The 27,807-nt window shown below is 43.2% G+C and overlaps 1 protein-coding gene across 3 annotated transcripts in view; it reads left to right on the top strand.

Moving 5' to 3' along the window:
• Positions 1–27,807, top strand: part of SLC1A2 (solute carrier family 1 member 2) — a 204,733-nt gene that overhangs the window by 117,873 nt on the left and 59,053 nt on the right. For all 3 annotated transcript variants that reach the window (XR_016312711.1, XR_016312710.1, XM_089677354.1), the window contains exons 3-5: positions 5,504–5,656; positions 19,985–20,235; positions 21,490–21,658. Coding sequence is in view for 1 of the 3 variants with exons in the window: in XM_089677354.1 (XP_089533480.1) it covers positions 5,504–5,656; positions 19,985–20,235; positions 21,490–21,658 (573 nt within the window). In the remaining 2 variants the exon portion in view is untranslated. The remainder of the gene's footprint in view (positions 1–5,503; positions 5,657–19,984; positions 20,236–21,489; positions 21,659–27,807) is intronic.

Consider the following 27,807-nt stretch of genomic DNA (forward strand, 5'->3'; position numbering starts at 1 on the left):
GGGCCCGGGGTCAGTAGGGTACCCCATGAGATGCCCCTGGTACCTTTTTCATAGGTTTTTTTTAGTTTGGGCAAGAACACAGGGGGCCCCATGATCCCCTATTGCCCGGGGGCCCTATGAGTTGTCAGTCTGCCCCTGCTGTAGTTACATATGTGAATGGGACAGGCAAGAGAGTTGCATTACTTTAGAAAGAAATGGCCACTCCAAAAGAACTTGGTTCCAAGACAGAAAATGTGGTACATGAACCACTTGCTAACCTGACGAAGAAATGTTTGCCTCAACGTCAGTTAAAACTGATACCGAAATTTGGTGAAAGTGATGAAAAAGGAATGTGAAGGTTTCTTTTATTTGAGACAAATGTCTCCAAGAATACTGCCAATAATAAGGAAGCCAATAATAAGGAACAGTAGCTGATAATGAGCGCTATTGGTGTAGAGCCAAACTAATAGTGACCAGTAAAGTATTGAAAATTAGCAAGGATGATGACAATGCTATGCAGAGTATAAAAGAAGGATTTCATTATCCAGGGAATATCCGATTGCCTCTCGGGGGATCAGGAAGGAATTTTTTCCCCTGCAGGAGCAAATTGGATCATGCTTTGCTAGAGTTTTTTGCCTTCCTCTGGATCAACTGTGGGTATAGGATTATAACTCTTTTTTTTTTCTATGGTTGAACTGGATGGACTTTTGTCTTTCCAGACTAACTATGTAACTTGAAAGGAATTAAAACCATTGTTCATAGTCATATGTCCAATGTAAATGAAGGAAAAAGTGGGTGGTATGGCCCAAATGTGTGAATGTGGTCAATAAAATTGGCTTACTGCTGAGGAAACAAGTACATCCTGCCCAAGGTGCAGGAGGCGGTGGAGAGGAATCCTATGGTCTGCTCTGTTGGAAGATAGGTTGCCAACTGTGAGAAGGTACCACTCACAGAACAGGATATTGCCTCGGATGTTACCGGAACTCGCGCACCATAAATGACATCTCCGCATGCCAGAAGTGACATCAGTGAAGCTCAGAAACTGGTAGATCGACGCTGATGGATGGACAGAGAAGCCAGAGTTCCTGGGCCGGACCACAAGAAGACCTGGTTGCTATGACTATGCGTTTCGCACAGATACGTTCTTTGTCAAAGTCATTAAGCAAACAGGGAGGACTGAGATTATAAAGGAGACAATGGGGCGGTACTAGCAGGTCAAATTAGCAGTTTATTGGTCACTATTGATTTGGCTCTATACCAATAGCGCTCGTTATCAGCTACTATTCTATTCACATATGTCTCATATGGTTTATTGAGCAACTGTGGTTATAGCCTTCACAAGCTACAAGACCTCATTTTTGGTTACCAGCACCCAAGAAGTTTTTCAGTTTCAATAATAAGGAAGGCATTTTTGTTGGTCCACAGGTCAGATATGTCATCAATGACAAGGGCTTCGAAGATCTGTTAGTAGGGTAAGAGAAAATCACCTGGAAAGCAGTCAAAGATGTCGGCAAGAACTTTCTTGGCAACTACAAAGTACCAAACTACATTCAGTTGGTTTTGGAATGTTTCTTACAGCATGCAAGGCCATGTCAATCAAGATTAATTTTCTGCATTCTTATTTGGACAACTTTCCCGAAAGTATAGCTGCAGCCAATGATGAACATGGTGAAAGGTTTCTCCAGGACATTGCCACAAGGGTAAAAGAACCAAAAATAGTGAGATATGAGGTAGATACTAGAAATTCTGAGGACCCTCTGCACACTGGTATATACCCTTTCAAGCAGACTATGCAATATATAGGGATATTTGGTTCACAAATATTGCAATACATGCTTAAGCTGGCCAACTGCGTCAAAGTAATCCTTCTATGGCCAGTCCTACTCTGCTCTGCCTACGGAAATGCTACTGTGGACACAATGCTAACATAGGGGAAAAGACACAATGGGGAGAGCTACAAGGTTCAGGTCTGGCTACTGACCCAACAATACAACAAACAAGAGATCCCTGTGCTCAAATCCCAACAGCTAGTTCATGTATTTATCCATCAGGTGCTAAAGGGTCAGTAGCCAGACCTGAACTTTGTAGCTCTCCCCATTGTGTCTTTTCCCCTATGTTGGCAAGAACTTTCTTGGCAAATACAATGTACCAGACTGCATTCAGTTGGTTTTGGAATGTTTCTTACAGCATGCAAGGCCATGTCAATCAAGATTAATTTTGTGCATTCTTATTTAGACAACTTTCCCGAAAGTATAGCTGCAGCCAATGATGAACATGGTGAAAGGTTTCTCCGGGACATTGCCACAAGGGTAAAAGAACCAAAAATAGTGAGATATGAGGTAGATACTAGAAATTCTGAGGACCCTCTGCACACTGGTATATACCCTTTCAAGCAGACTATGCAATATATAGGGATATTTGGTTCACACATATTGCAATACATGCTTAAGCTGGCCAACTGCGTCAAAGTAATCCTTCTATGGCCCGTCCTACTCTGCTCTGCCTACGCAAATGCTACTGTGGACACAATGCTAACATAGGGGAAAAGACACAATGGGGAGAGCTACAAGGTTCAGGTCTGGCTACTGACCCAACAATACAACAAACAAGAGATCCCTGTGCTCAAATCCCAACAGCTAGTTCATGTATTTATCCATCAGGTGCTAAAGGGTCAGTAGCTAGACCTGAACTTTGTAGCTCTCCCCATTGTGTCTTTTCCCCTATGTTGGCAAGAACTTTCTTGGCAACTACAATGTACCAGACTGCATTCAGTTGGTTTTGGAATGTTTCTTACAGCATGCAAGGCCATGTCAATCAAGATTAATTTTGTGCATTCTTATTTGGACAACTTTCCCGAAAGTATAGCTGCAGCCAATGATGAACATGGTGAAAGGTTTCTTCGGGACATTGCCACAAGGGTAAAAGAACCAAAAATAGTGAGATATGAGGTAGATACTCTCACATCTCAAAGACCTGTGTAGCCCATAGCAAACAATCAGATTCCAGCCAGTCATTCTTTAAGCCTGGAAATTTGGTTGGTTACCTCGAGCAACATCTTCCTTTAAGACTCTTTTGATAAATAAGAACAGCCTAGAGTGGTCTCTTAGGATGCTATTATTGAGTCTTCAAAATAGCAAGGCTTTGCTAATGGGTTTCATATATATTTTTCTTAGCTAATGAGTAATTTAGAAATGTGTTTTGGCTGGAAACCCTCATTAGCAGAAGTAATAGAGGATGGATAATTAAAGCAAGATGTTCTCATGTTATATTCCAGGCTATTGCTGAGCATGCAGGGAAGACTGAAGGAAATGTGGAGTGTATATAGTGGATCATATAACAGAAATACAGCAGAATGGATTATATCGGGGATGGTTACAAAAGTAAAAGTGTATCTAACACTGACAGATAGGCATAGTGGGGTTTGCTTGAAGTGCACCTATGCCCAGTCTGTGGACAAATTCTTAACTGATTTACACCAACTGATTTATGCCATGGTCTGCACAGTGATGGTGTCATTGGAAGCTTATCCTACTGACTCCCAATCGTCAGTACTTGACTGTCAGCTGCTCATGACAACCGAATCACAGCTCAGGGGGTGCCAGTGAAAAGAACAGGACAGTAAGACATAAATGTAGCAACTGTGCATTGAGGACCATCTGCCATGTCACTACATATCTGCACATAGCTGTTATAAAGAGGTTTTCAGCAAGCAGCAAAAAGAGCAAACCCCCACTGACATTTGTAGCTGAATGTACTATGGAGTAATTCATCCCCAAAGATCACAACAGAGATTCTGAAGTTGAGTTTCAGTTGGTTTCTAACAGCTTACATCACCTGCTGTTTCTTTACTTTAAAAGGCTGGCAGACCAGAGAATATAAGGAGAAAAGAACTGTGATTTTAATGCCTCTGTTGTGAACTTTGTAAATTAACTTCACCACAATGCATGTAGTATTTTCATTGTTATGAGGGAGATTTCACTTCCTATCCCATAGACAAAACAGGAAGTGAGAAGAAAATCCTCCAAAGCGAGGAATGCCCTGGTAGTCATCAAAACTAGTGTCCCTATTGGACTATTTCCCCTCCATTCTTGTTCCGGGGACAACCCAACATTTGTTCTTTCACTTTCACTGTCTGTGATAATGGTAAACAGGGCAAATAGAGAGGGTGAGTCTCCCTAATAGGGGGCAAAAACAAAAATAAAAATCTAACAGGTGTTGTAATCCCCTTCTACTCTATCCAAAACTGAAAGGGTTTGCCTTTGCATATGATTAGTTGATTATTATTTTATACTCACATTATTTGTTCATAGATCTCATTTATTCTATATTTGCACTGGTTTACTTTTAGTTAGTGTTTTTTTTACCATCTCCTATCCACATTTATGGTATTTTATATATAGTACATGTTTTATTAATTGTATTTGTGTTTATTATACCCTATACAAATTCTGATTTAATATTTTTTCAGAAGAGCTCTGCCGGGGGTTTACTTTTGCCTTTACTTTCACTTGATGTGTATTATTTTTCTCTGAGCCTCTTTTTTTTTTCTATTGTGCTTATCGCCTTGCTTCACATATATAAAGTTATTTTTAAGGTGCTCTGCCAGGTGTTTACTTGTGTATTCATCTTCACTTGCTGGTTATAATCTCTCACTGAGTTTATTTGCTTTTTTATTTTTATTTTTCATTTAGTGTATGACATGGATTTTCATTTGTAAGGTTATTTGAAATTTTATGGAGCAGCACAACACTGTTTTACTGTAATTCCATTATTTTTTTTTGTGATATACCTCATTTAAGGCAAAGTGATGCCATCCCTGGGTCTCCGTACTTCTCTATGTATTGCATGCACATCTTGGCTGGGGGGTAGTCATTGCTCTGTAAAGAATATATTAATATTATTATTATTATTATTATTATACAGGATTTATATAGCGCCAACAGTTTGCTCAGCGCTTTACAATATAACGGGAGACAATACAGCAACAATACAGTTCAATATAAGAGGGTTAGGAGGGCCCTGCTCCTTGAAGCTTACAATCTAACTGGAATAAATTGTATTTTTTATACCAGGCCAAAGTACTGTAACAGATAAGGCCCATGGGTTTACTTTTATTTCCTACAACCAGCCGGCAAATAGATGTATCAAACCTCGGCTGGTCCCTGCTGAACCAGCCAAGTTTCAATCCATCTATGGTCGGCTTAGCTCTTGTCATCAAGTGGCACCCTCTGCTGTCAGAACACCTGAAAGGTGGCTGCATCTGATTGAATGCAACCACTGTCCAGCCAACAGTTTTCCTTCTAGGTCCTTCAATTTTCAGTTCAGAGGATTTTGGGTGGAAATGTGCCAACATGCCCACTTGAGGTTTGAATTTTAGTCCTGATGAATTTGCTCTGTGTATGACCAGATGTAGTCTGTGACATAATGCAAAGCTGGACTGTCTAGGAGGTTTCCTAGTATTTTGTGCTGCCTTTCATTGCCTTGGCTCTTCTCTAATGCCTGTTCCTCCTTTTCTTCCTTTCAGGTGTCATTTTGGGATCAGTGCTTGGTGGTCTCCTTCGGATGGCCTCTCCCATCCACCCTGATATCGTAATGGTGATAGCCTTTCCAGGAGACATTCTCATGAGGATGCTGAAGATGTTGATCCTTCCTTTAATTATCTCCAGTTTAATCACAGGTCAGTCTATACAGATTCCAATTATTAAATGGTGTGTGCTGTGACTAGTGCAATATGAATCTGAGAGACAAAGACTCCCATGCAGTGGTACCCTAAGAAACGTTCAGGGGATACATCTGGCACCTGGCATCTAGCAGGGTTTTAGCAAGCGTGACCCACACTAAATAAGGGGACTTTGCTGTTTTAATGCAAGGTCTGCTTTAACGTAAGCCTTGTCAACACATCTATGAAAATTACTGCTAAGGGAAAGGATCTTCTTCCACTATAACCACCATGTCTGTAGGACTCTTTGAGAATATCTCTCCAAAAATGAATCACCTATGAAAGGGAATGCTTGTAACTGATGTGTTTCCTATTAAAGACATCTGGGAAAAAACAGGAAATGTGATTTCTGCGCACATTGTAAACAAAATACATAACACTCCCAGGATGCCACGGTTGCAAGGGAATTGCATTGTTTTGGCAGTTGTTCTGTTTCAAATGCAGCTTTATGCATTGACATACAGGCGTACCTCGGTTTACGAATTTAATTCGTTCTGCAGGACTTTTCATATTGCGAAAAATTTGTAAACCGTAACACCGTTACCCATAAGAATGCATTGAAAACCAATTAATCTATTCCGGAGGTCAGAAAAAAGTAAAAAAAAAAGGTATTTTATCCGTTCAAAACTCTTTATAAAGTGCACTTTAAAGGCATAAATACTGTACAGGACATGATTAAAAATTAATTAGTAAATGCATTGAAAACCAATTAATCTGTTTCGGAGATCAGAAAAAAGTCATAAAAAGTCTTATCTGTTCAAAACACCTTATAAAGTGCACTTTAAAGGCATAGTACTGTACAGGGACATGATTAAGAAAAAATCATAAATGCTTTGAAAACCAATTAATTTGTTCGTATTTCTAATAAAATTTGTAAACTGAGGCATTATTTTCAATGGATTTTCATTTGTAAACCGAAAATTACGTTAACCAAGGCGTTCGTAAACTGAGGTATGCCTGTATTTCCTTCGGCCCAGTCTGTATGGACAGTCGGGTCACCTGCTGACTTGGCAACATCCACAGGCAGCTTATCACTTCAATAAGACACAGAAGTTTAATCCAAAACAATTTAGCTTCAGACAATTGCAATAGAGAGGATGTTTTTCCAGTCTTTTGAAATGTAAGAAAGCCAAAGAGTTTCCTAAGCCTTGTTTCTTTAGTAACTAACACTGAGTGATGGAACATGGATGAAGTAGGAAGGGTCTAGCTAGGACTCAACCAACTAGCACTAAACAAGAGAGGAGGACAGAGAAAGATATCAAAGTCATATTAGTAAACAAGCTGTAGTGCCCCAAAACCACCACTAGAAGTCAACATGCTACAGAAAAATGATAACCTTATGCTGTTCAATGCAAGACAGAAGAAATACATGAAAATGGGGCAGAACAACACAAGCACCTGCTGTGAATATTATGAGGGGCTACCAATTTACCAATTTTATCTATTGCATGTTTTATCAACTGAAAGACAAAAAGGTGGGGGAGAACACCTGAAACTCAAAAAGCTGTAATGGGGAGATCTTACTGCTGCAGAAATCTAAGACTTTCAAGACTGATTGAGCCCGCGTGCTCCACCAGTAACTAAAATATTACTTTTCAGTAGACCGAAATACAATAGTAGATACAGTACATGCTTGCTTCTCACTCCAAACACACCATTCATTATTCTTTCACATAAAGACTGGCCATAAACATCAACCTTTTTTGTGGTCCCTGTGGTATTGATTAATTGCCAGACTGACGTGTATCAGTACATTGATGTCACAAAATCTATGGATAACACCAGCTGATGTATTGTTAAAATATGGTCTGTAAACTGACCCTTTAAGTTTTTATTTTTAATATCCCACATATATCCAAATCCATTCACTGGTTGACTTTAATTTCCGAGTGCCCCTGCATGATAGAGGTAGTTTGGTATCCACTTTGATGCTTATCCTTGTTGCTGTGTATTTGTGCATACTGCTAAGTGGACAAAAACGCCTTCATAAACCTGGAGGGCATTATTTCTGTGTCATGCCAAGTTCTGCTGTCCTTTCTGTGTCTTTTCACCTTTCATCACCCCGCACTCTCCATCTGCTCCCTATATGGCAACATCAGCACCAATGGCGTCCCTTTTCTATGCTATTACTAGCACCCAACCGCAACTCCGGGTTAGATAAAAAATTTATAATTTATGTATGCCAAGGCACAATAAATGAAAAAACTTAAGCAGTACATCTCTGTGATTATCCCTGTAAGACCCCACAAGTACAGAATAATATTTGTTGGTGTACCAGAAATGCCTTCAAGTCCTGTTGTGGGCTAACAAAACACATCATTTTTTGAACTGAGTGGTGTCAGCCCTGCCCAGTTGTTGCTAAACTATATAAATCTTCCACCTATCCTATTCTCCACAGCATAAAGGCTTTTTGTTCTGTAATCCCAATGTAAGAACTAAGAGGACAATTAGACTCCTTGAGATAACATAGGAAGTGTACAGTGGACATAGGACAGCTCTGAACTTCTAACAAGATCAGCAGATCTTTTTTTGCATTTATTGAACACATACACTATATTGCCAAAAGTATTGGGACGACTGCCATTACACAGACATGAACTTTAATGGCCTCCCAGTCTTAGTCAGTAGGGTTCAATATTGAGTTGGCCCCGCCCTTTGCAGCTATAACAACTTCAACTCTTCTGGGAAGGCCGTCCACAAGGTTTAGGAGGGTGTCTATGGGAAGGTTGGACCAATCTTCCAGAAGCACATTTGTGAGCTCAGGCACTGATGTCAGATGAGAAGGCCTGGCTCGCAGTCTCCACTCTAATTCATCCCAAAGGTGTTCTATCGGGTTGAGGTCAGGACTCTGTGCAGGTCAGTCAAGTTCCTCCACCCCAAACCCGCTCATCCATGTCCTTATGGACCTTGCTTTGTGCACTGGTGCGCAGTCATGTTGAAACAGGAAGGGGCCCTCCCCAAACTCTTCCCACAAAGTTGGGAGCATGAAATGAGTCCAAAATGTCTTGGTATGCTGACGCCTAAAGAGTTCCCTTCACTGGAACTAGGGGGCCAAGCCCAACCCCTGAAAAACAACCCCACACCATAATCCCCCCTCCACCAAACTTTACACTTGGCACAATGCAGTCAGGCAAGTACCGTTCTCCTGGCAACTGTCAAACCCAGACACGTCCATCGGATTGCCAGACAGAGAAGCGTGATTGGTCACTCCAGAGAACACGTCTCCAATGCTCTAGAGTCCAGTGGCGGCGTGCTTTACACCACGGCATCCAACGCTTTGCATTGCACTTGGTAATGTAACGCTTGAATGCAGTTGCTTAGCCATGGAAACCCATTCCATGAAGCTCTCTACACACTGTTGTTGTGCTAATCAGAAGGACACAAAAAGTTTGGAAGTCTTTAGCTATTGACTCTGCAGACAGTTGGCAACTTCTGCTCACTGTGCACTTCAGCATGCGCTGACCCCGCTCTGTTATTTTACGTGGTCTACCACTTGGTGGCTGAGTTGCTGTTGTTCCCAGTTGTTTCCACTTTGTTATAATCCCACTAACAGTTGAGCGTGGAATATTTAGTAGCCAGGAAATGTCATGGATGGACTTATTGCACAAGTGGCCACCTATCACGGGACCACGCTTGGAGTCACTGAGCTCCTGAGAGCGACTCAACAAATGTTTGTAGAAGCAGTCTGCATGCCTAGGGGCTTGATTTTATACACCTGTGGCCATGGAGGGGATTGGAACACCTGAATCCAATGATGTACACCCCTTGATGGTTAGGGACTGATGTGAATGTACAATATATATGTAAAGTGCTGTGTAAATTGACGACCCTATATAAGTACCTGTAATAAATAAAATAAAATAAATATGGAGGGGAGTCCCAATACTTTTGGTAATATAGTGTATAAGAAAAGGTTTTAAATGTAAATCTAAGAAACCCAAAAGGAGCTAATAGGAATTGGCTTGTATGCTAAATACCTATTGGTAGAAGAAATGTAGCTTTTGCTTCAATACTTACCTTCTTTCTGGTGCTCTCCTCAGTGGAATTACTGTTCCGTCACTAAGCGCCATTCCTCCTCCTGGTTGAATTAAATCCAACATAATATAACTCACTTCCTGTAAATCTCACCGACCTGGGCCTACAATACTGCTTCATAATGATATGTGAGTGCGGTTCTGTGCAGACGTAAGGGAAGAAGAGGAGGAAGATGACCTCACCCATCATGTGACCAGAAAGCAGCTCCCTAAGGCTAGGTTCACACTTGCAGGCAGGAGGCTGATGCGGGAATCACACCTGTTCCCGCACCTGCAACCACCCGCAGCCAAATCTTGTGAGTCGCGAAGGGCTGCCATTCATTCTGAATTTCACCCCCATGCATCTCAGCCCGCAGCGTGATCACATGGTCAAAAAGACCATGCAGTTTCCCCGCAGTTGCATTTTGCAAAACATATGCGCACCTTTTCTGTGTGGAAAGGAGGCACATCAGACCGTTCAAATGAATGGGCTGCCATGCCCAAGAAAACGCTGGCCTCATGGCCTGCAATGGAGCAGTAAAACCCCATGGTTGAGCTGCGCTTTGACCACCCTCAACTGTACCCTGTTTTTCTGGAGAGGCAGACAGGGTGTACAGTTTGTATAGAAAAGAATCACAATTGCAATTTTTGTAACTCAATTTTTGCAATCTCAGTTTTGGGCACCAGTTCACAAAAAGAACATTGGGGAACTGGAGAAAGTACAGAGAAGGGAAACCAAACTGATAAGAGGCATGGAGGAGCTCAGCTATGAGGAAAGAGAGGAACTGAATTTATTCTCTCTTGAGAAGAGGAGATTAAGGGGGATATGATCACCATGTATAATACATAAGGGGGGATAAGATCTCCATGTATAATACATAAGGGGGGATATGATCTCCATGTATAATACATAAGGGGGGATATGATCACCATGTATAATACATAAGGGGGGATATGATCTCCATGTATAATACATAAGGTGAGATATGATCTCCATGTATAATACATAAGGGGGATATGATCTCCATGTATAATACATAGGGGGGGATATGATCTCCATGTATAATACATAAGGGGGGATATGATCTCCATGTATAATACATAAGGGGGGATATGATCTCCATGTATAATACATAAGGGGGATATGATCTCCATGTATAACACATAAGAGGGGATATGATCTCCATGTATAATACATAAGGGGGGGATATGATCTCCATGTATAATACATAAGGGGGATATGATCTCCATGTATAATACATAAGGGGGATATGATCTCCATGTATAATACATAAGGGGGGATATGATCTCCATGTATAATACATAGGGGGGGATATGATCTCCATGTATAATACATAAGGGGGGATATGATCACCATGTATAATACATAAGGGGGGATATGATCTCCATGTATAATACATAAGGGGGGATATGATCTCCATGTATAATACATAAAGGGGGATATGATCTCCATGTATAACACATAAGGGGGGATATGATCTCCATGTATAACACATAAGAGGGGATATGATCTCCATGTATAATACATAAGGGCGGATATGATCTCCATGTATAATACATAAAGGGGATATGATCTCCATGTATAATACATAAGGGGGGATATGATCTCCAAGTATAATACATAAGGGGGGGATATGATCTCCATGTATAATACATAAGGGGGGATGTGATCTCCATGTATAATACATAAGGGGGGGATATGATCTCCATGTATAATACATAAGGGGGGATATGATCTCCATGTATAATACATAAGGGGGGATATGATCTCCATGTATAATACATAAGGGGGGGATATGATCTCCATGTATAATACATAAGGGGGGATATGATCTCCATGTATAATACATAAGGGGGGATATGATCTCCATGTATAATACATAAGGGGGATATGATCACCATGTATAATACATAAGGGGGGATATGATCTCCATGTATAATACATAAGGGGGGATATGATCTCCATGTATAATACATAAGGGGGATATGATCTCCATGTATAATACATAAGGGGGATATGATCTCAATGTATAATGCATAAGGGGGGATATGATCTCCATGTATAATACATAAGGGGGGATATGATCTCCATGTATAATACATAAGGGGGATATGATCTCCATGTATAATACATAAGGGGGGATATGATCTCCATGTATAATACATAAGGGGGGATATGATCTCCATGTATAATACATAAGGGGGGATATGATCTCCATGTATAATACATAAGGGGGATATGAACTCCATGTATAATACATAAGGGGGATATGAACTCCATGTATAATACATAAGGGGGATATGATCTCCATGTATAATACATAAGGGGGGTATGATCTCCATGTATAAATACATCAGTGGTTCATATAGTGAACTCAGTGTAGAGCTATTCACCCTGAGGTCATCACAGAAGACAAGGGGGCACTCTTTACGTCTGGAGGAAAAGAAATTGAATCTCCAAACACGGGAAGGTTTCTTTACAGTGAGAGCTGTGAAAATGTGGAATAGACACCCTCAAGAGTTGGTTCTGGCCAGTTCAGTGGATTGCTTTAAAAAAGGCCTGGATTCTTTCCTAAATACACAAAATATAACTGGATACTAACATTTATAGGTAAAGATGATCCAGGGAATATCCGATTGCCTCTCGGGGACCAGGACCAGGAAGGAATTTTTTTCCCCTGCAGGAGCAAATTGGATCATGCTTTGCTTGGTTTTTTGCCTTCCTCTGGTCCAACTGTGGGTGTAGGATTATAACTTTTTTTTTTAATGGTTGAACTGGATGGACTTTTGTCTTTTTTCAGCCAGACTAATTATGTAACTATAACATCTAAGTGAAAGATATAACACCAACATGCAAGAAAAAAATAGATCTAAAATCCAAAACAGAATCATTGAATTGGAAAAAGTATCACCCCCTTGTGTCAGTATTTTGTTGATCCACTTTTGCTTTAGTTCCAGCCTTTAGTCTGTTGGGATATGTATACTAACTTTGCACATCTAGACTTTGCAACTTCGCTTTTTTTTTGCAGAATTTGATGGTGACGGTTTGTGGACTGCAATCTTCAAGTCATTCCACAGATTTTCAATGGGGTTTAAGTCTGAGCTCTTATTAGGCCATGCAAGGACATTCACCCTTTTCTCCTCCGACCACCGTGGGCTCATTTTTGCTGTGTGCTTTGGGTCATTGTCATGTTGGAAGGTAATGTGCCTCCTCAGACACAGAAGTACCAGATATTGTAAACCAGGCACAGTGCACAATGGGGCTGTAGTTAGCAGAGATATGGGTAACATAATGCATCAGCTGGAGACTTTGGGGAAAGATTTTTTTTTCTCACCAACAAATTTTGCTTTTAGCCATTAGACATCATGCACACTGGGGCCTTTGTAAATGTTTTTTCCTAGCAGGAGAAAATCAGCTTCATAAACATGCCTAAGCCCCACTTGTGCAAAAGCGTTTAGGTGCATCAAGCTCTTGGGTGTTTGTTTATTTCATTGGCCAGAATATTAATTTATTTGCTGCTTCACCCTGCATAGGTAATTCGGTAAACTCAGAGGACTTTGGCTGGCCAGGTTGACCAGGCTGGCCGGGCAGGGACCCACCCAGGCCCATCCCGACCCCTCTGAGTATTTGGTTTCACCTACACAGGGTGATAGGGAAAGCTCTTTCCTGCAGTGGCACAATCCCTACTCTAGCCTCCCCGCCCAGCCCAATACAGCGCCTTCCTGCCCTGTTCAACTGTGCACATGCACACAAGTTGGATGCAGGCAGCCACGTTGTGAGCTGCTGGACAAAACTGGTGGACTTGCTTGTGTATCTGAAAGTCAGAAGGCCTGCCCACCCGGGGCCCATTCTGAGCCCTCTGAGTATCTGGTTTCACCTACTCAGGGTGATAGGGAAAGTCCTTTCCTGTAGCGGCACAATCACTGCCTATCCACCCTGTCCAGCCCAGTACAGCCCCTTCCTGCCCTGTTCAACTGTGCATGTGCACACAAGTTGGAGGCAAGTAGGCCACGTTCTGAGCTAACTGGTGAACTTGCATGTGAATCTGAAAGTCAATGGGCCTATCCACCCGGGGCCCATGATGGGTCCCCTGAGTTTCCTCACTATGTCTAAATGGTCTAAAAAGGTTAAAAAAAAAATGCTTCACTACATGTCCTACTTCCCCTCCACCATTCCCGTCTCTAAACACTTACCTGACTCCATGTCACTTACCAGAGGTGAAGACACTATCTGTTTAGAGGTCTGGTTCAGCCCAGACATTAGACCACCAGGAGTTCCTATACTAGAAGGATCAAGGAGAGATCCGTAAGGCTTTGTGGCCCCTAGGGGTCGCTGAGTGGAGGTGAGAGGCCACTGCAGCCATTTTTGGAGGAGCACCTATTGGTGGGTCATGGTTGTTCTTGCATGATCCAGAAGATTGAAGCACCCCAGCTGTGTCTACACTTTTTTGCTCACTTTTATTGGACTGTGATATACGTGTGTTTATCTTTGTACATATGATGAGCACCTATCCCTCCACAGGGATTCACGCTTATATAGGTTGAGTCCCATCTGTGGGGACAAAGGAGCACTTATACTTTGATCCCCTAATGGGATTGGATTCACTATACATTAGACACTCATTAGGTCTGTTATGACCTTGGTTGTTTTTAGCACACAGTGTCACCTATTTTTCATATATATACTATCTGCATTGTGTTATTTATTCATTTGGTACTGAGCGCTACACCACCTTTTTCAGTGTATTATATTTACCTACAGGTATAGGACTAGGTGTTTAGCTGCTGGTATATTCCTATACACTTATATTGCTGTTTATATCCCAGCGCGGGGAGACTTTTTTAGTTATCACTCACCAGAGGTGTCTCCGGCTCCAGCGTCACTCCCAACCCTTCCTAATTTCACAGGAGAAACTGAGGTCAGCCAAGCACAAAACTAGGAGAAAGTGAGGGAGGAGTGGGGGCATGGCTGGCGTATGGACGCACAGTGCATGGTGCAGGACCCAACAGGAGAGTGCATGTAAGGGTGCCTTCTTAGCACCCAGCTTGCAACAGGAGACACCTGATGGAAGGAGGACCTTATGGTGCTAGTGGGGACTGCTAGAGAAGAAAGGAAGTGACCTTTTTGGGTGATACTGTTGCACAGAGCATGCCTGTATTACCTCTTTTCTTTAAATTAAATAACACTTTAAGAAAATAATTTTTTGTGAATTTGTCAAAAGATTTTTTTTTACCTGGAGTTCCTACATGTTACAGCCCTTTCTGATGCAGTCTGACAATGTTGCCTCATAATAAGCAGCGGCATTGTCAATCTGCTGTGCAGCAGATAGGGAGCCTAAGGGCTCATTCACATGTATGATTACTGGCAGAGTCATATAAAAAAAGTTGCTTAAAGCGGAGTTCCACTCAAAAGCGAAAGCTAAGCTTATTTGCCATATTTGGCACCTTTTAGGGGGGAAAGGGGAGCAGGTTCCTACGCTGCAGCGAAGTGCGCCTTACGTTCGGCCACCCCCTCCCTCCCGCAGTCTCCTGGGAACTTTCACATGTCCCAGGAGACTGCCGGACCAATCAGGAGGCGCGGTGTAACTCACGCATGCGCAGTGGGCACCTGGCTGTGAAGCCGCAAGCTATCACAGTCTGGTGCCCACAGTTGAGATGCTGGCGCCGTGGAGGACAGAAGGAGAGAAGGGATGGCGTGGGTGAGAACACCGCTGGACACCGGGACAGGTACAGTTTTTGTAGCTGCTGACTTTTAATCAACACAAAACTGACTGTAACTCCACTTTAAGAAAACTGTATAACATGAGGCATGCAGCCAAACATACTGAAAAATAAATGTAGGGTTTGAATACACGGATCTGTATGTATTTGCCTGCAGTTCTGCTATAATCCTCAAAATCCGCCTTCTGTGTTATTTTTGTTCTCTGACACCTGTGCGCAGACTGGATCCCGTGGATGAGCATCACACATATATATACAGATCAGGTTGTCTGAAGGCAGAAGCCTCATTAGTGCTTTTTGTCAACGCTTTGCAGCGGAGGAGCTGTAATAGAATGGGGACTCTGCAGGCGATCGTAGCATGTTCCCTCTCTCTCGTTCTCTTTCTTTCTTTCTTTCTTTCTTTCTTTCTCTCTCTTTCTTTCTTTCTTTCTTGCTTTCTTCCTTTCTTCCTTTCTCTCTCGCCCCCCCCCCCTCTCTCCCTCTTTCTCTCCCTCTCTCTTTCCTCTCTTTCTCCCCCTCCCTCCCTCTCTCTCTCCCTCTCTCTTTCTCCCCCTCCCCCCTCTCTCTCTCCCTTTCTTTCTGTCTCCCTCTCTTTCTGTCTCTCTCTCTTTCTGTCTCTCTTTCTGTCCCTCTCCCTCTCTCTCTCTCTCTCTCTCTCCATCTCCCTCCCTCTCTCCCCCCTCTTTCTTTCTTTCTTTCTCTCCCGTTCTCTTTGTCTCTCTCTCGTTCTCTTTGTCTCTCTCTCGTTCTCTTTCTTTCTCCTCTCTCGTTCTCTTTCTCTCTGTCTCTCTCTCGTTCTCTTTCTCTCTGTCTGTCTCTCTCTCGTTCTCTTTCTCTCTGTCTCTCTCTCGTTCTCTTTCTCTCTGTCTCTCTCTCGTTCTCTTTCTTTCTCCTCTCTCGTTCTCTTTCTCTCTGTCTCTCTCTCGTTCTCTTTCTCTCTGTCTCTCTCTCGTTCTCTTTCTCTCTGTCTCTCTCTTGTTCTCTTTCTCTCTCTATCTCCATCTCTCTCTCTCTCCCCCGTTCTCTTTCTCTCTCTCTCTCCCTCGTTCTCTCCCCCATCTCTCTCTCTCGTTCTCTCTCTCTCTCCATCCCTCTCTCTCGCTCTCTCTTTCTCTTTCTCTCTCTTTCTTTCTCTCTCTCTCTCTCTCTCGTTCTCTTTCTCTCTCTCATTCTCTTTCTCTTTCTCTCTCTCTCTTTCCAGCAATTAAAACCAGAACATGTCAAGTGGATGGGAACATCTGCAGCCCCTGTTCTGCAACACACACTTAAATCCCCTGTGACAGCTGGAATTAAACCATATATTAATCTGGTGAATCAAAGAATGCGGTCCTGAGACAAATATATCCCACGCTGAATAACCCTTTGTATGACTACTAGGCTGGAATAAAACTCCAGCCTAAAATAAACACAATCAAACTAGTCGGAATAACTGCAAGCTGTTTACGTAGCAGGGGGAAGACATCTTTTGTTGGCGCTTTTACTTCCTGAGACATCTGGGTCTGCTGAGAAAGAGCACTCAAAACGTAAAGTCGGAGTAAACTCCCTTGGTTGGATTTTACCTATAGGTGAGTCTATAATAAGGCTTACCTATAGGTACAGTAAATATCTCCTAAAGGTGAACTGTTTAGGAGATATTTACTCTGGCAGCAGCCAGTGACGTCACAGGCTCATGCGTTCTGAAGGCATGGCGGGCCCATGCCGTTTCTTCAGAGCTCTGTGTCGTAAAGAATGACTCCCGGTCAGTCCACATGTTGCCGGCTGAGTTGAGTGTCTTTCCATACTGGAGCCATCAGCTTGGCATGTCGCTGTTTATGTAAGCACAGTGCTTACTGAGTTTTAACCGGTTCTTCCCCAAACAGAGGCTACAGAGGTGCAGAGGCTACCAGTCACACAGGCAACTGTCCATTCACTCTAGCTCAGGGGCGGACTGACAACACATGGGGCCCCCGGGTAATAGGGGATCATGGGGCCCCTGTGTCCTTGCCCAAACTCAAAAAAGCCTCTGAAAAAGGTACCAGGGACATCTAATGGGGCCCCCTACTGACCCCGGGCCCTCGGGCAGTGCCCGAGTTTCCAAATGGTCAGTCCACCCCTGCTCTAGCTCCATTAAACAGTCTAGGGGATGTTGTTTTAAATTGTATTTGCTTGCAGAACTCAGAACAGGAGAGGGGTTGGGAGGGTATGGGATACTCCAGAGCTACAGACTTGTAACAAGAGGATACACTCAGCTCGATGAAGCTTCTTTGACCAGTCTTTAAGCCAGAAACAAAGGGAAGACCAGAACAGAGGCCCAGTAGAAACAATCCCAGGAGTAGCTACAGCTGGCACCCCAGATGCACACAACCACTAACTCTTGAGCTTGGATCAATACCCACAATATACTAGGACAGCTGCACATCTCCCAGCTTCCATCAGGCATTCCTCGGTGAGTTATACAGATGGAATCCTCAGCTCCAGATGAAATTAGGAATAGGTCCTCAGCTCTGCTATAGCTGGGACCTCAATGACCATCAGCCAAATCTAGCGGGACTGTCTCAAAGGGGCAGCAGGGGCTGGCGACTCCTACAACAGGTCCAGACCAGGGCTGCTCAAGGCCTCAGACTATTTATGTCCCTCTTCAGCCACATACTGGGCACATCTCCCCAAGAATCTGCTGAGGCACCATAAATATTCAGACCTCTCATTTGACTTTCCCAACATTCTATGTTCTGGAAGCCTCCAGCATGTAGAGGAAACATCAAGAAAAATCAATAGTTGCTCCAATGAAGGAGCCAAAACCTAAATTCTCCTAGCATTCTATACTAGGAAGGTGCCACATAAGGAAATTGTGTGTAATTGCAAGGGGAGCAAGGATGGATTTACCTTTAGGGCCAATAGGCCTGTGCCTATAGGTTACAAGAGGAGCCTATTACATTCTTAGCTCTATGTACATTTTTCCCATCTCCCAGCATTAAAAATACAGTCATCTTCTATAAGCTTATGTACAATATTCTAGGACAGGCTGGGTATAGTAAGCTCAGGAAATGTTCTGTGTGGAAGGAATAGTGCCCCGGCTTTGGTGTCAGTGGGAATACTGCCTGATTGTTTGTATCAGTAAGAATAATAGTCTGCCTCATTGGTTTCAGTGGGAGGAATAGTGCCCCATTATTGGTGTCAGAGGAAGAAATTGTCCCACATTGCTGGTGTCAGTGGGATGAATAGTGCTCCATCATTGGTGTCAGTGGGAGGAATAGTGCCCCATCATTTGTGTCAGTGGGAGGAATAGTGCCCCAGCATTGGTGTCAGTGGGAGGAATAGTCCCTCATTGTTGGTGTCAGTGGGGTGAATAGTGCCCCATCCTTGGTATCAGTGGGAGGAATAGTGCCCCAGCATTGGTGTCAGTGGGAGGAATAGTGTCCCATCATTGGGGTCAGTGGGAGGAATAGTGTCCCATCATTGGTGTCAGTGGGAGTAATCGTGCCCCATCATTGGTGTCAGTGGGAGGAATAGTGCCCCATCATAGGAGTCATTGGGAGGAATAGTGTCCCATCATTGGTGTCAGTGGGAGAAATAGTGCCCCATCATTGGTGTCAGTGGGAGAAATAGTGCCCCATCATTGGGGTCGGTGGGAGGAGTAGTGCCATATGTTGGTGTCATTGAGAGGAATAGTGGCTCATCATTGGTATCAGTGGAGGGAATAGTGTCCCAAGGGCCAGATAAGTGGAAGCAAAGAGCCGCATCCGGCCCACGGGCTGCAGTTTGGAGACCACTGTTATAGGGAATGGGGAAGAAGTTTGTATTTAGGGTGATACCATTTATTGGCTCACCTAATAGATTTTTAGGCAATAAATGGGATCCCCCTAAATCCAAACCTCTGCTTTTGTTGATGGCTACCATGGAATGAGACTTTGCTGATGCAATAGGGTTTGGGGTACATACATTAAATCATGCAGTTTTCTGGAAGGTTATGTAATATTACAGTTCTTCTTCTTTGGTGATACTGATGGTCAGTCCTTACTGTGAGCCCAGGTAGGCATAATGATACAACTCATAGAAGTGTGTTTCTTTGACAGCCTGGACTCACAGGAATGACTCTTGTAGATGAACCTGTGGCCCTACTCCTACATTTAACACTACTTCCCAAAAACCAGGTATACGAAATCTCTGTTCATTCTTCTTATTAATGTATAAATATACCCCATGGGGGGTGAAATGTGTTAACATGTGGCCTCAAGTGGGAGGTTCCCTGTGGGTACTGTTTGTCCATGCTGGTTGCTCATTAAACTCATTGGATATTTCTACTGTATATCACTGATGTACAGCCGGGTTCTTTCTTAATCAGTGTCCACCTAAAAGTGGACATTCACTCAGACAGCACAAATTTGCTATGCTACATCTAGAAATGTTACTTGTGGGTAAGCAGTGCTCTAAAAAAATTGCACCTTTTGTCTTAAAGACAGTTATTTCGATAAGAAGCATATAAAACCTCACAAATATCAGAATTGCCCTTAGAAAAATTAACATACCATTCTTCTCCATTCTTACCCTGCAGGCCTGGCTGGATTGGATGCCAAATCAAGTGGACGCCTTGGAACCAGGGCAATGGTATATTATATGGCTACTACCATTATCGCTGCTGTGCTGGGAGTAATTTTGGTCTTGGCTATTCATCCTGGAGACCCCAAACTAAAGAAACAGCTTGGGAAGGGTCAAGAAAACGATGAGGTGTCCAGCTTAGATGCCTTCTTGGATCTTATAAGGAATCTCTTCCCCGAGAACTTGGTGCAAGCTTGTTTCCAGCAGGTAACCAACTTCCCTATTTTTACAGATTGATGAAGGCCCTTAAAAATATATAATCTGGACAACTCTGGCTTGTATTTGACAATGTACTTGACACACTTATAGGGGCATCTGAACATTACTAAAGTGTGTGTTTTAAATTAGAGCAATTGATTCACCACCGTTGAATGTTTGGTGAAAGTCACCTTCACTGATTTATAATATGTCCCTAAATAGTGTTATAGACAACAGAGCTAAAAAGGGTTTTCAGAAAGATGGAATTTCTATTTGGAATCCTTGCACATACACCCACCAGCCACTTTATTAGGTACACCTTGCTAGTACCAGGTTGGACCCCCTTTTGCCTTCAGAACTGTCTTAATTCTTCACGGCATAAGTTCAACAAGGTGTTGGAAACATTTCTCAGAGATTTTGGTCCATATTGACAGGAGTTATTGTTGACTTTCTATCATCTCAAACCAGTCTGCCCATTCTCCTCTGACTTCTGACATCAACATGGCATTTTTGTCCACACAACTGCCACTCTTTTTAAAAGCATATTCCAGTTCAATTAAAAGTTAAGCTTTGAGATCCTTACAGAGAGCATAACTTTCCAACCAAATAATTCAATCTTTCATCCAGACATTGGTTTATTGCTCCAGTCCTTTCCAAACAATTTTGTCAAATTTGCACAAAATTTCAGTATTTCAGTTCAGAGTAGCAGATTCTACAAAAGTGGGAATGAGCAAAACATTTGACTTATCTCCTGGTTAATCCATTCTGCACACAAGGATTTATTAAGTGAGACAATAATGTCATATTGTTTAGTAAAGACTGAAAAAATTAAAGACAAGCTTTTTGTATCAGCCATGTCAAGGATACATGTTTCCCTATCTACGTATCCCTATCTATGTATCACTTAATAAATAGGCCTGGTTGACCAAACCTGAATACATATGACAAGTAAACTTGAATACAGCCATCATTTTTAAGCCCCCTTTTGCTCCTGGTGCAACTTGTCATGTGACTTGACAGATCAAAGTCGCTTGACAAGTCACCACCTTATTTGTGTCTATGGATCCGTTCAAATCCTTGCAACTTTACGCAGCGACTTTGAAAAAGGTTCCTTCACTATTTTTAGTGTTTCATGTGCAACTTGCACTTACAACTGTGTATGAAGTCGCACAGATGTTGGCAAGCCACACATGAAATCTCACTGATCGGCGGCACCCAGTGTGAACCAGGGCTAAAACTCTTACCTTCTTCTCTGCTTCACAGATTCAGACGGTCACCAAGAAGGTTGTGGTGGAAAATCCTGTAGAAGAGCCAACCAATGTCACCGACTCCTTTATGGCCGCAATGAACGACACAGTGAGCGAGACTGTGGTCAAAACAACAGAGGAAATCAAAAAGAAACTGGAATTCAAAGATGGGATGAACGTCCTGGGTATGGAATTCTGTACATTTTTCCTATCCTATCTAATGGAGTGTTATGTTGTAGCTGTTTATAGACAATGGGGTTGATTTACTAGGCCCAGGTTAACACCGGTGCGACTCATCATGCAATTTGACAGTTTCAAATTGCATGACAAGCCACACCCTATTGTCGGCAGTGGAACCGTTCAAATCAGGGCAACTTGGACTTTGCGGTGCCGCACTGATTTGAAGATAAGGTTCCTGCACTATTTTTTCAGATTTCAGGCATGACTTGCATAGACATCTGTGTAGGAAGTTGCACAGATGTCTGCCAGGTCGCACTGACATGAGGGTTTCAAATCATGCAACTTCACTTGACGTCAGAAAGTCCGATCCAGTGTGAACCAGGGCTAAAAGCAAATTGTCTGTGGGTAACGGAACCAGACTCCGACTACACTTGGGTATTTCCGTTATAATACCGCTTCCCTGTCCGAACACCGACTACGGACACCACCGCTGACAATATGAGACTAGACAACACCAGTCTTGAAATAAATCAGGAAAAAGACTACTTTATTTTAACACAGATACAAGATATATACATTCAAGGGAACAATTCCTCCCTCCCTGCATATGGACACAAACCACATCTAGCAACAAGAGACACATCAGCAGATACATCACACATCACAAACACATACACCCCATAATAGTTTGCTCCCAAGCAAGACACACAATAGAACAATGGGATGCAAGGACATGGCATTAAACAACCCCCCACCCCAATATTAGGACATTTCACCCTGTACCCCTAACAGGCACAGGGTGACTTACACATAATAGGGATATGGGGAGCTGAGACAGGGGTCTCCCCACCCCTCCAAAGTGAACTGTGTTCCATGGGCCCCCCACCCGAAGTGACTCCCGTCACACTGTGAACTTTGCAAATTAAGTTGCACTCATTTTCCCCAGAGCTTAGTGAATCTGGTGAAGCTGGTTTCCATCATCCAATCATGTGCAAGCAGAAATGTTGTTTTTTTTTATTTTCCTTGCACCTGATTGGGTATTTTTTTTGTGAAGCTTCACCACATTCACTAAACTCTGGGGAAAATGAGATAAATTAGATTGATTGGACTCGTAATTCAATAGGAAGAATTGACCGAAACTGGAGCAGACAGAATCTGGAACAGCTGTGCATAGTAACCAATCATCTTCTGCTTGTTCAGTTAAGCTTTGAAAATGATAGATCAAAGCTGATTGATTGCCATGCTCAGCTGCTGCAGATTCTGGCTGCGCAAGCTTTGATAAATTCCCCTCAATGAGTTTTACATCAGCATGTAAATCAATTGGGATCTTAGCCTCAGGTAGGATACTAAGAACAAGCCGTCTTCTCTCGAGTCTTGACTTCCTCGCTTCGTGATTTACGTCACTAAATGCATCTTTGAATGGATGCCACATCCCCAAAGTAATTTTCTTTCTGTTCCAATGGTTTCAACACATTCACATTCTATCCAATCATTGGTGTCATCCAATCTTACCTTCATTGAGAGAATGAGGGTATCATCTGCTGAGTTCTCTGCTTCCTCGCTGTAGGCTGGCGGGGCAGATTGTCCTGTAAGCCTACGGGGTTCTTGGACTACGCCAGGGAGTGTGGACTGGGTCATTCGCCCTGCACATGGGGTACCTGTCCCGTGTGTGTGCTCAACAATGCCCTAGAACCAGGCGAAGACCACATTCAGGTGATGTGAACCTTAACCCCTTCACGCTGGCACCTCCTGGCCCTTTAAGGAGTTTCTGATGCCAGAAGGAGGGTCTAGGGGCATGTGACCGCCATGATTGTCTGTCACGGCAGTCACATGATTGGAAAGGTCCCAATCGCAAGGAGAGATAATTCTAGGAGAGATCAGGACCTTTCCATAGGACGCCAACACATGTACTGGGAGCGCGCAGGGCGTGCGCTCTCAGCACATGTTTGTTTACAAATGGTACGCAAATATGCGGCCTCTCAGCGTCAAGGCTCAGCCTCTGAGAGGCCGCATTTTTGCGTACACTCGGCATGAAGAGGTTAAGGCTGGCCCCCCGACTTAGAGATGAGCCATGCACTGTGTGTAGTAATCAGTTGTACAGAATTCCTCTGTGAAATGCTGCATTCTGTATCACTACACAGCTCCTTGTAACTGTTGCATTTAGGAGGGACACCGCTGAGCCTATGCCCATTGCACCCATCCAATGTAACACGTCCACCTCACTCCCAGTCACAGAATGTTGTCCTGCCGTGCACCTATGTGTACCCCATGTATGCACTTAATTAACTTCCTCTTCTTCCGTACTGACGGCTAGGCTGAGGGTCTCCATAACGCTGGTTCAGTCCTGGTTGTTATGAGAAACCAACCGCTGGGGAGGGAGGTAGAACACCGACCCCCTCACTACTGGAGGACACCTCACCTGACCCAGGTAGCATGCTTCACGAAAAGCTGTTATTCACGTTACACCAGTCCATTGGATACCCGTGGCAACTGCTTATTTCTTCCGCTCCGATGCCAAGTTGACTTCATGCAACTGACTTGCTTCATACCCCATATGTGCCCTAACTGACCCAAGTGAGTTTAACTGCCCTCTTATCCTTCATGCACCTCTTTAGTAACTTCAGACCAGGGTTAGAACAAGTTCAACATATTTTACTGGAAGTTCTGCAGCATGACAAAATAAAGTGCAACACGGTTCAAACAGTCTTACCCCTAACTAACTATACAGTATGGGGCTGCCCAGGCGAACCTCAGTAGGGTGATAGTCCATGAACTGGTGAGGGTCCATACCTGGCAGTGCTCTAAATCAGTTGGCACTTTTGGGCAGACTGCGAGGCCCAGTGGTTCCCCTCCATAAAACAGTGTTACCTCTTTTCTCAAGGCAGTGAATCCCCACTCACAGAAAGTCCAAGGCAAAAAGGAAGCAGAAGAGCCTCAGTACTCAGCCTACCCCCCCTTATATTAGCAGCACAGGGTGGGTAGACTGGGTCCAAAAGCCCGGGAAAGTGGACAGAACATCCTTTCCCCTGGTCTGGGACAGCCACTGCTCGCTAGCTAAAATAGGCAACCTGCCTACATCCCTATATGTCATCATTAAAGCAGAACTACAAGGAAAGCTTCACCTAGGAAATTGTGAGTGTTAGCCTTAGTACCAATCTTCAAAAGTTTGGATAGAATGTGGAAGTGTTGAAACCATTGGAATAGGAAATAAATCAGCTGTGAAAACACAACAGTTGGTCCCCAAAATCAACGGTCCATTGTATTTGGAGTTTCTTGTGCTATTTGAGGATAATTGGCATCCATTCAACAGAGCATTTATTGGAAGGGTAGGAGAGGACTGTTGACTTGTAATGTCCAGCCTGCAGCAGTACCCCACTAGATTTGCATTTCGGTGTCCATGAGCAACAAGAGAAGGAAACCACATTACACACTTATGCCAATAAAACATGTTCTGAACTGTGAGTGCAATATTGTTGTTGTTTTTTATATTATTGGAAGGTCTACACTATGCCAGAGAGCTTTGTTTTCCCTTTGTGTTTTTTTGGTATACTGAGCACTAAAGCTGCAAGGCTGTGGCTGTCCAAGTCCTCTAATGGTGGCTAGCTAGAGATTTATTGGGGGAATTCAAAAAAATCATTACGACACTTTTTTTTGGCATTATGGTCCTTTAAAATGGTCTAAGCCAGATTAAACAACATGGCATCTGTTTCAACATATCAACAGATTCACTCTTAATAATGCATCAAATTAAAAAAATAATTACCTACAGTTCATAGATAATAAAAATAGAGGTAATTAAGACCAACTCTAAGTTGGAGTACAGAGACAGGCAAAGCACCTGTCTCTGTACACTGCATAGCAGCGCTGCACATTTCCTGCCACTACCCCTCCCCACCTGTCCCTGGTTTTTAAGGATGCTGTCATCTTTACAGCTGACACCCTTCTAGCAGCCGGTGGGAGGAGTCTGATTGGAAAGCCGAGACACTATCAGGTCTGCTCTCTCCCTGGCATTGACAGCAGGCAGTGGGTGAATTCTATAGCCAATAGCTTGCTGTCTATTGACTATTATTTATTTATTTATTTATTTCAGGTACTTATATAGAGCCGTCAATGTACGCAGCGCTTTACATATATATTGTACATTCACATCAGTCCCTAACCCTCAAGGGGTGTACAGTCTAAGGTCCCTAACTCACATTCATATACTAGGGACATTGTAGACAGAAGCCAATTAACCTACCAGTATGTCTTTGGAGTGTGGGAGGAAACTGGCGTACCCGGAGGGAACCCACACAGGCACAGGGAGAACATGCAAACTCCAGGCAGGTGGTGCTGTGGTTGGGATTTGAACCAACAACCCTAGGGCTGCCAGGAGGAAGTGCTAACCACTTAGCCACTGTGCTGCCCTATAGGATCTCTCCACTGCCTGCTGTCAATCACAAGGGGAACAGGGCTGATGGGGGACTAGTTTCTCAGGCATGACTCAACTAACTCTAAAACTCAGCACTGTCTGTGTGACACCTGCAGCAGCAGGATGAAGCTTCGGTGCTCTGATATCTGAGTGTGCGTATGGATACCCTGGCCTTGGTGTGCCTCCGCATGCTTGTTTGCAATAACTACAGGAAATTGACGTCCTCACTACTCACCTCCATTTGTCACGTGGAGGCACATCAGGATTCTAAAGAGTTTTTTAGACACTATTCAGGAATTTCCCCAGTTTTTTTTGTTACTTTTGTGTCCTTGTGTAACATCCTAGCTTATAACCAGGTAATGCTAAGGTTTGACTTTTACTATTAGTTATTATTAGTTATTATTGCGTAGCAAACCCAGTATATATTTACTATATTTTTTTCTGATTCCATTATCAAAGTTCACAGATTAGCGCTCGCTGTTCACTTTTGTTTTAATCCCGTGCCTACAGCCTTTATAGCTGTGTATCTGCGGTGTGAGAGCTAAGGCACTGCTGTCTGTAACTGCTAGTCTCAGGGGATTTGGAGAGACAGATTAAAGTGACTGTGTAGGCAAAGAGGCACTTTTAGGGCCTCGTTCACACCATACGTGCAAACAGATCCAATAGATGGAAACTGATGAGCAGATTTCACTAGCAGAGACATCAGTTTTTTTTTGCGTGCTTCGAAGAGTTTTATTCCCGTTGCAGATTCCTGCACAGAAAAAATCTGCACGTGATACTAGTGTTGTGGTGTGAACAGGGCACATTTGAACAGTTGATTTTATGTGCCCTTGCAGAACGCATGTAGAAAAACCAACGTGTCTGCACCATGGTGTGAACAAGGCCACTTGTAAAAAAAAAAAGCACTTATTTAACTACCTTTATGATGCTCTGTGTATTGAAGAGCTCCCATGTCATTGCTCCCCACCTGCTGCAAGTATTCTCCACTTCTAGGTATGTTAAATGCTTCCTCCCCCTTCAGCCGCTGTGGTTCCTCCTTCCGCCATCACTACTTGTGCAAGCCTGTAGGAGGAGCCACAGCAAGCAGTAGGGGGAGCAAGTATTCTACATACCTGGTGTGTAATAGAATAGAATACTTGCAGCGGCTGAGTATGGATATGGTGGCTTTATAAATAATTGGGCTGGCAGAAAGGAAAGTATAGAAAAAAGGGTCACTGTAAGGGTTAAGTGTCTGGAGTAAAGTGGGATGTAATGTTGAAGGGGAGGGGGGGGTTATTAGGTGTTAGGGTCATTTTTTGGGGTTAAGATTGAAATGTTTGTGTAGGAGAGGAGTTAGGTATTAGGGTAGTGTTAGCGGTGCTTTAGTGCAGATGATATGCTATAGCCTATGTAATAATGGCGTGCTTGAAATCCGACATGTTGGTTGTATGCAAGTTGACCAATAAATCGACTTGGGCACAATCAATCTGCACATAGGTGGATCGAATCTTGACTGGTCCCTGTTGAACCCTCTGAGATTCTAGTCATCTATGGCTGGCTTTATCTTCCTTTATGGTCACGGTATTCAGTCAAATGACACCTCAGAGCTGCAAGAAGGTTGATGCAGGAAGACTTCCCTCTCCCAGATGGTGTGATCACAGGTCTAAATAGGGAGCAGGGAGCTACATAATGCCAAACTCGTGTCACCAACTGTAAATTCTTCTCTGTGCAGTGCCTGAATGGTGAAATATTTCCATTCAGGGC

This window comes from Staurois parvus, unplaced genomic scaffold (genome assembly GCF_062004578.1).
Source record: "Staurois parvus isolate SC_StPar_1 unplaced genomic scaffold, SC_StPar_1.0 ptg000184l, whole genome shotgun sequence".
Classification (NCBI taxonomy): domain Eukaryota; kingdom Metazoa; phylum Chordata; class Amphibia; order Anura; family Ranidae; genus Staurois; species Staurois parvus.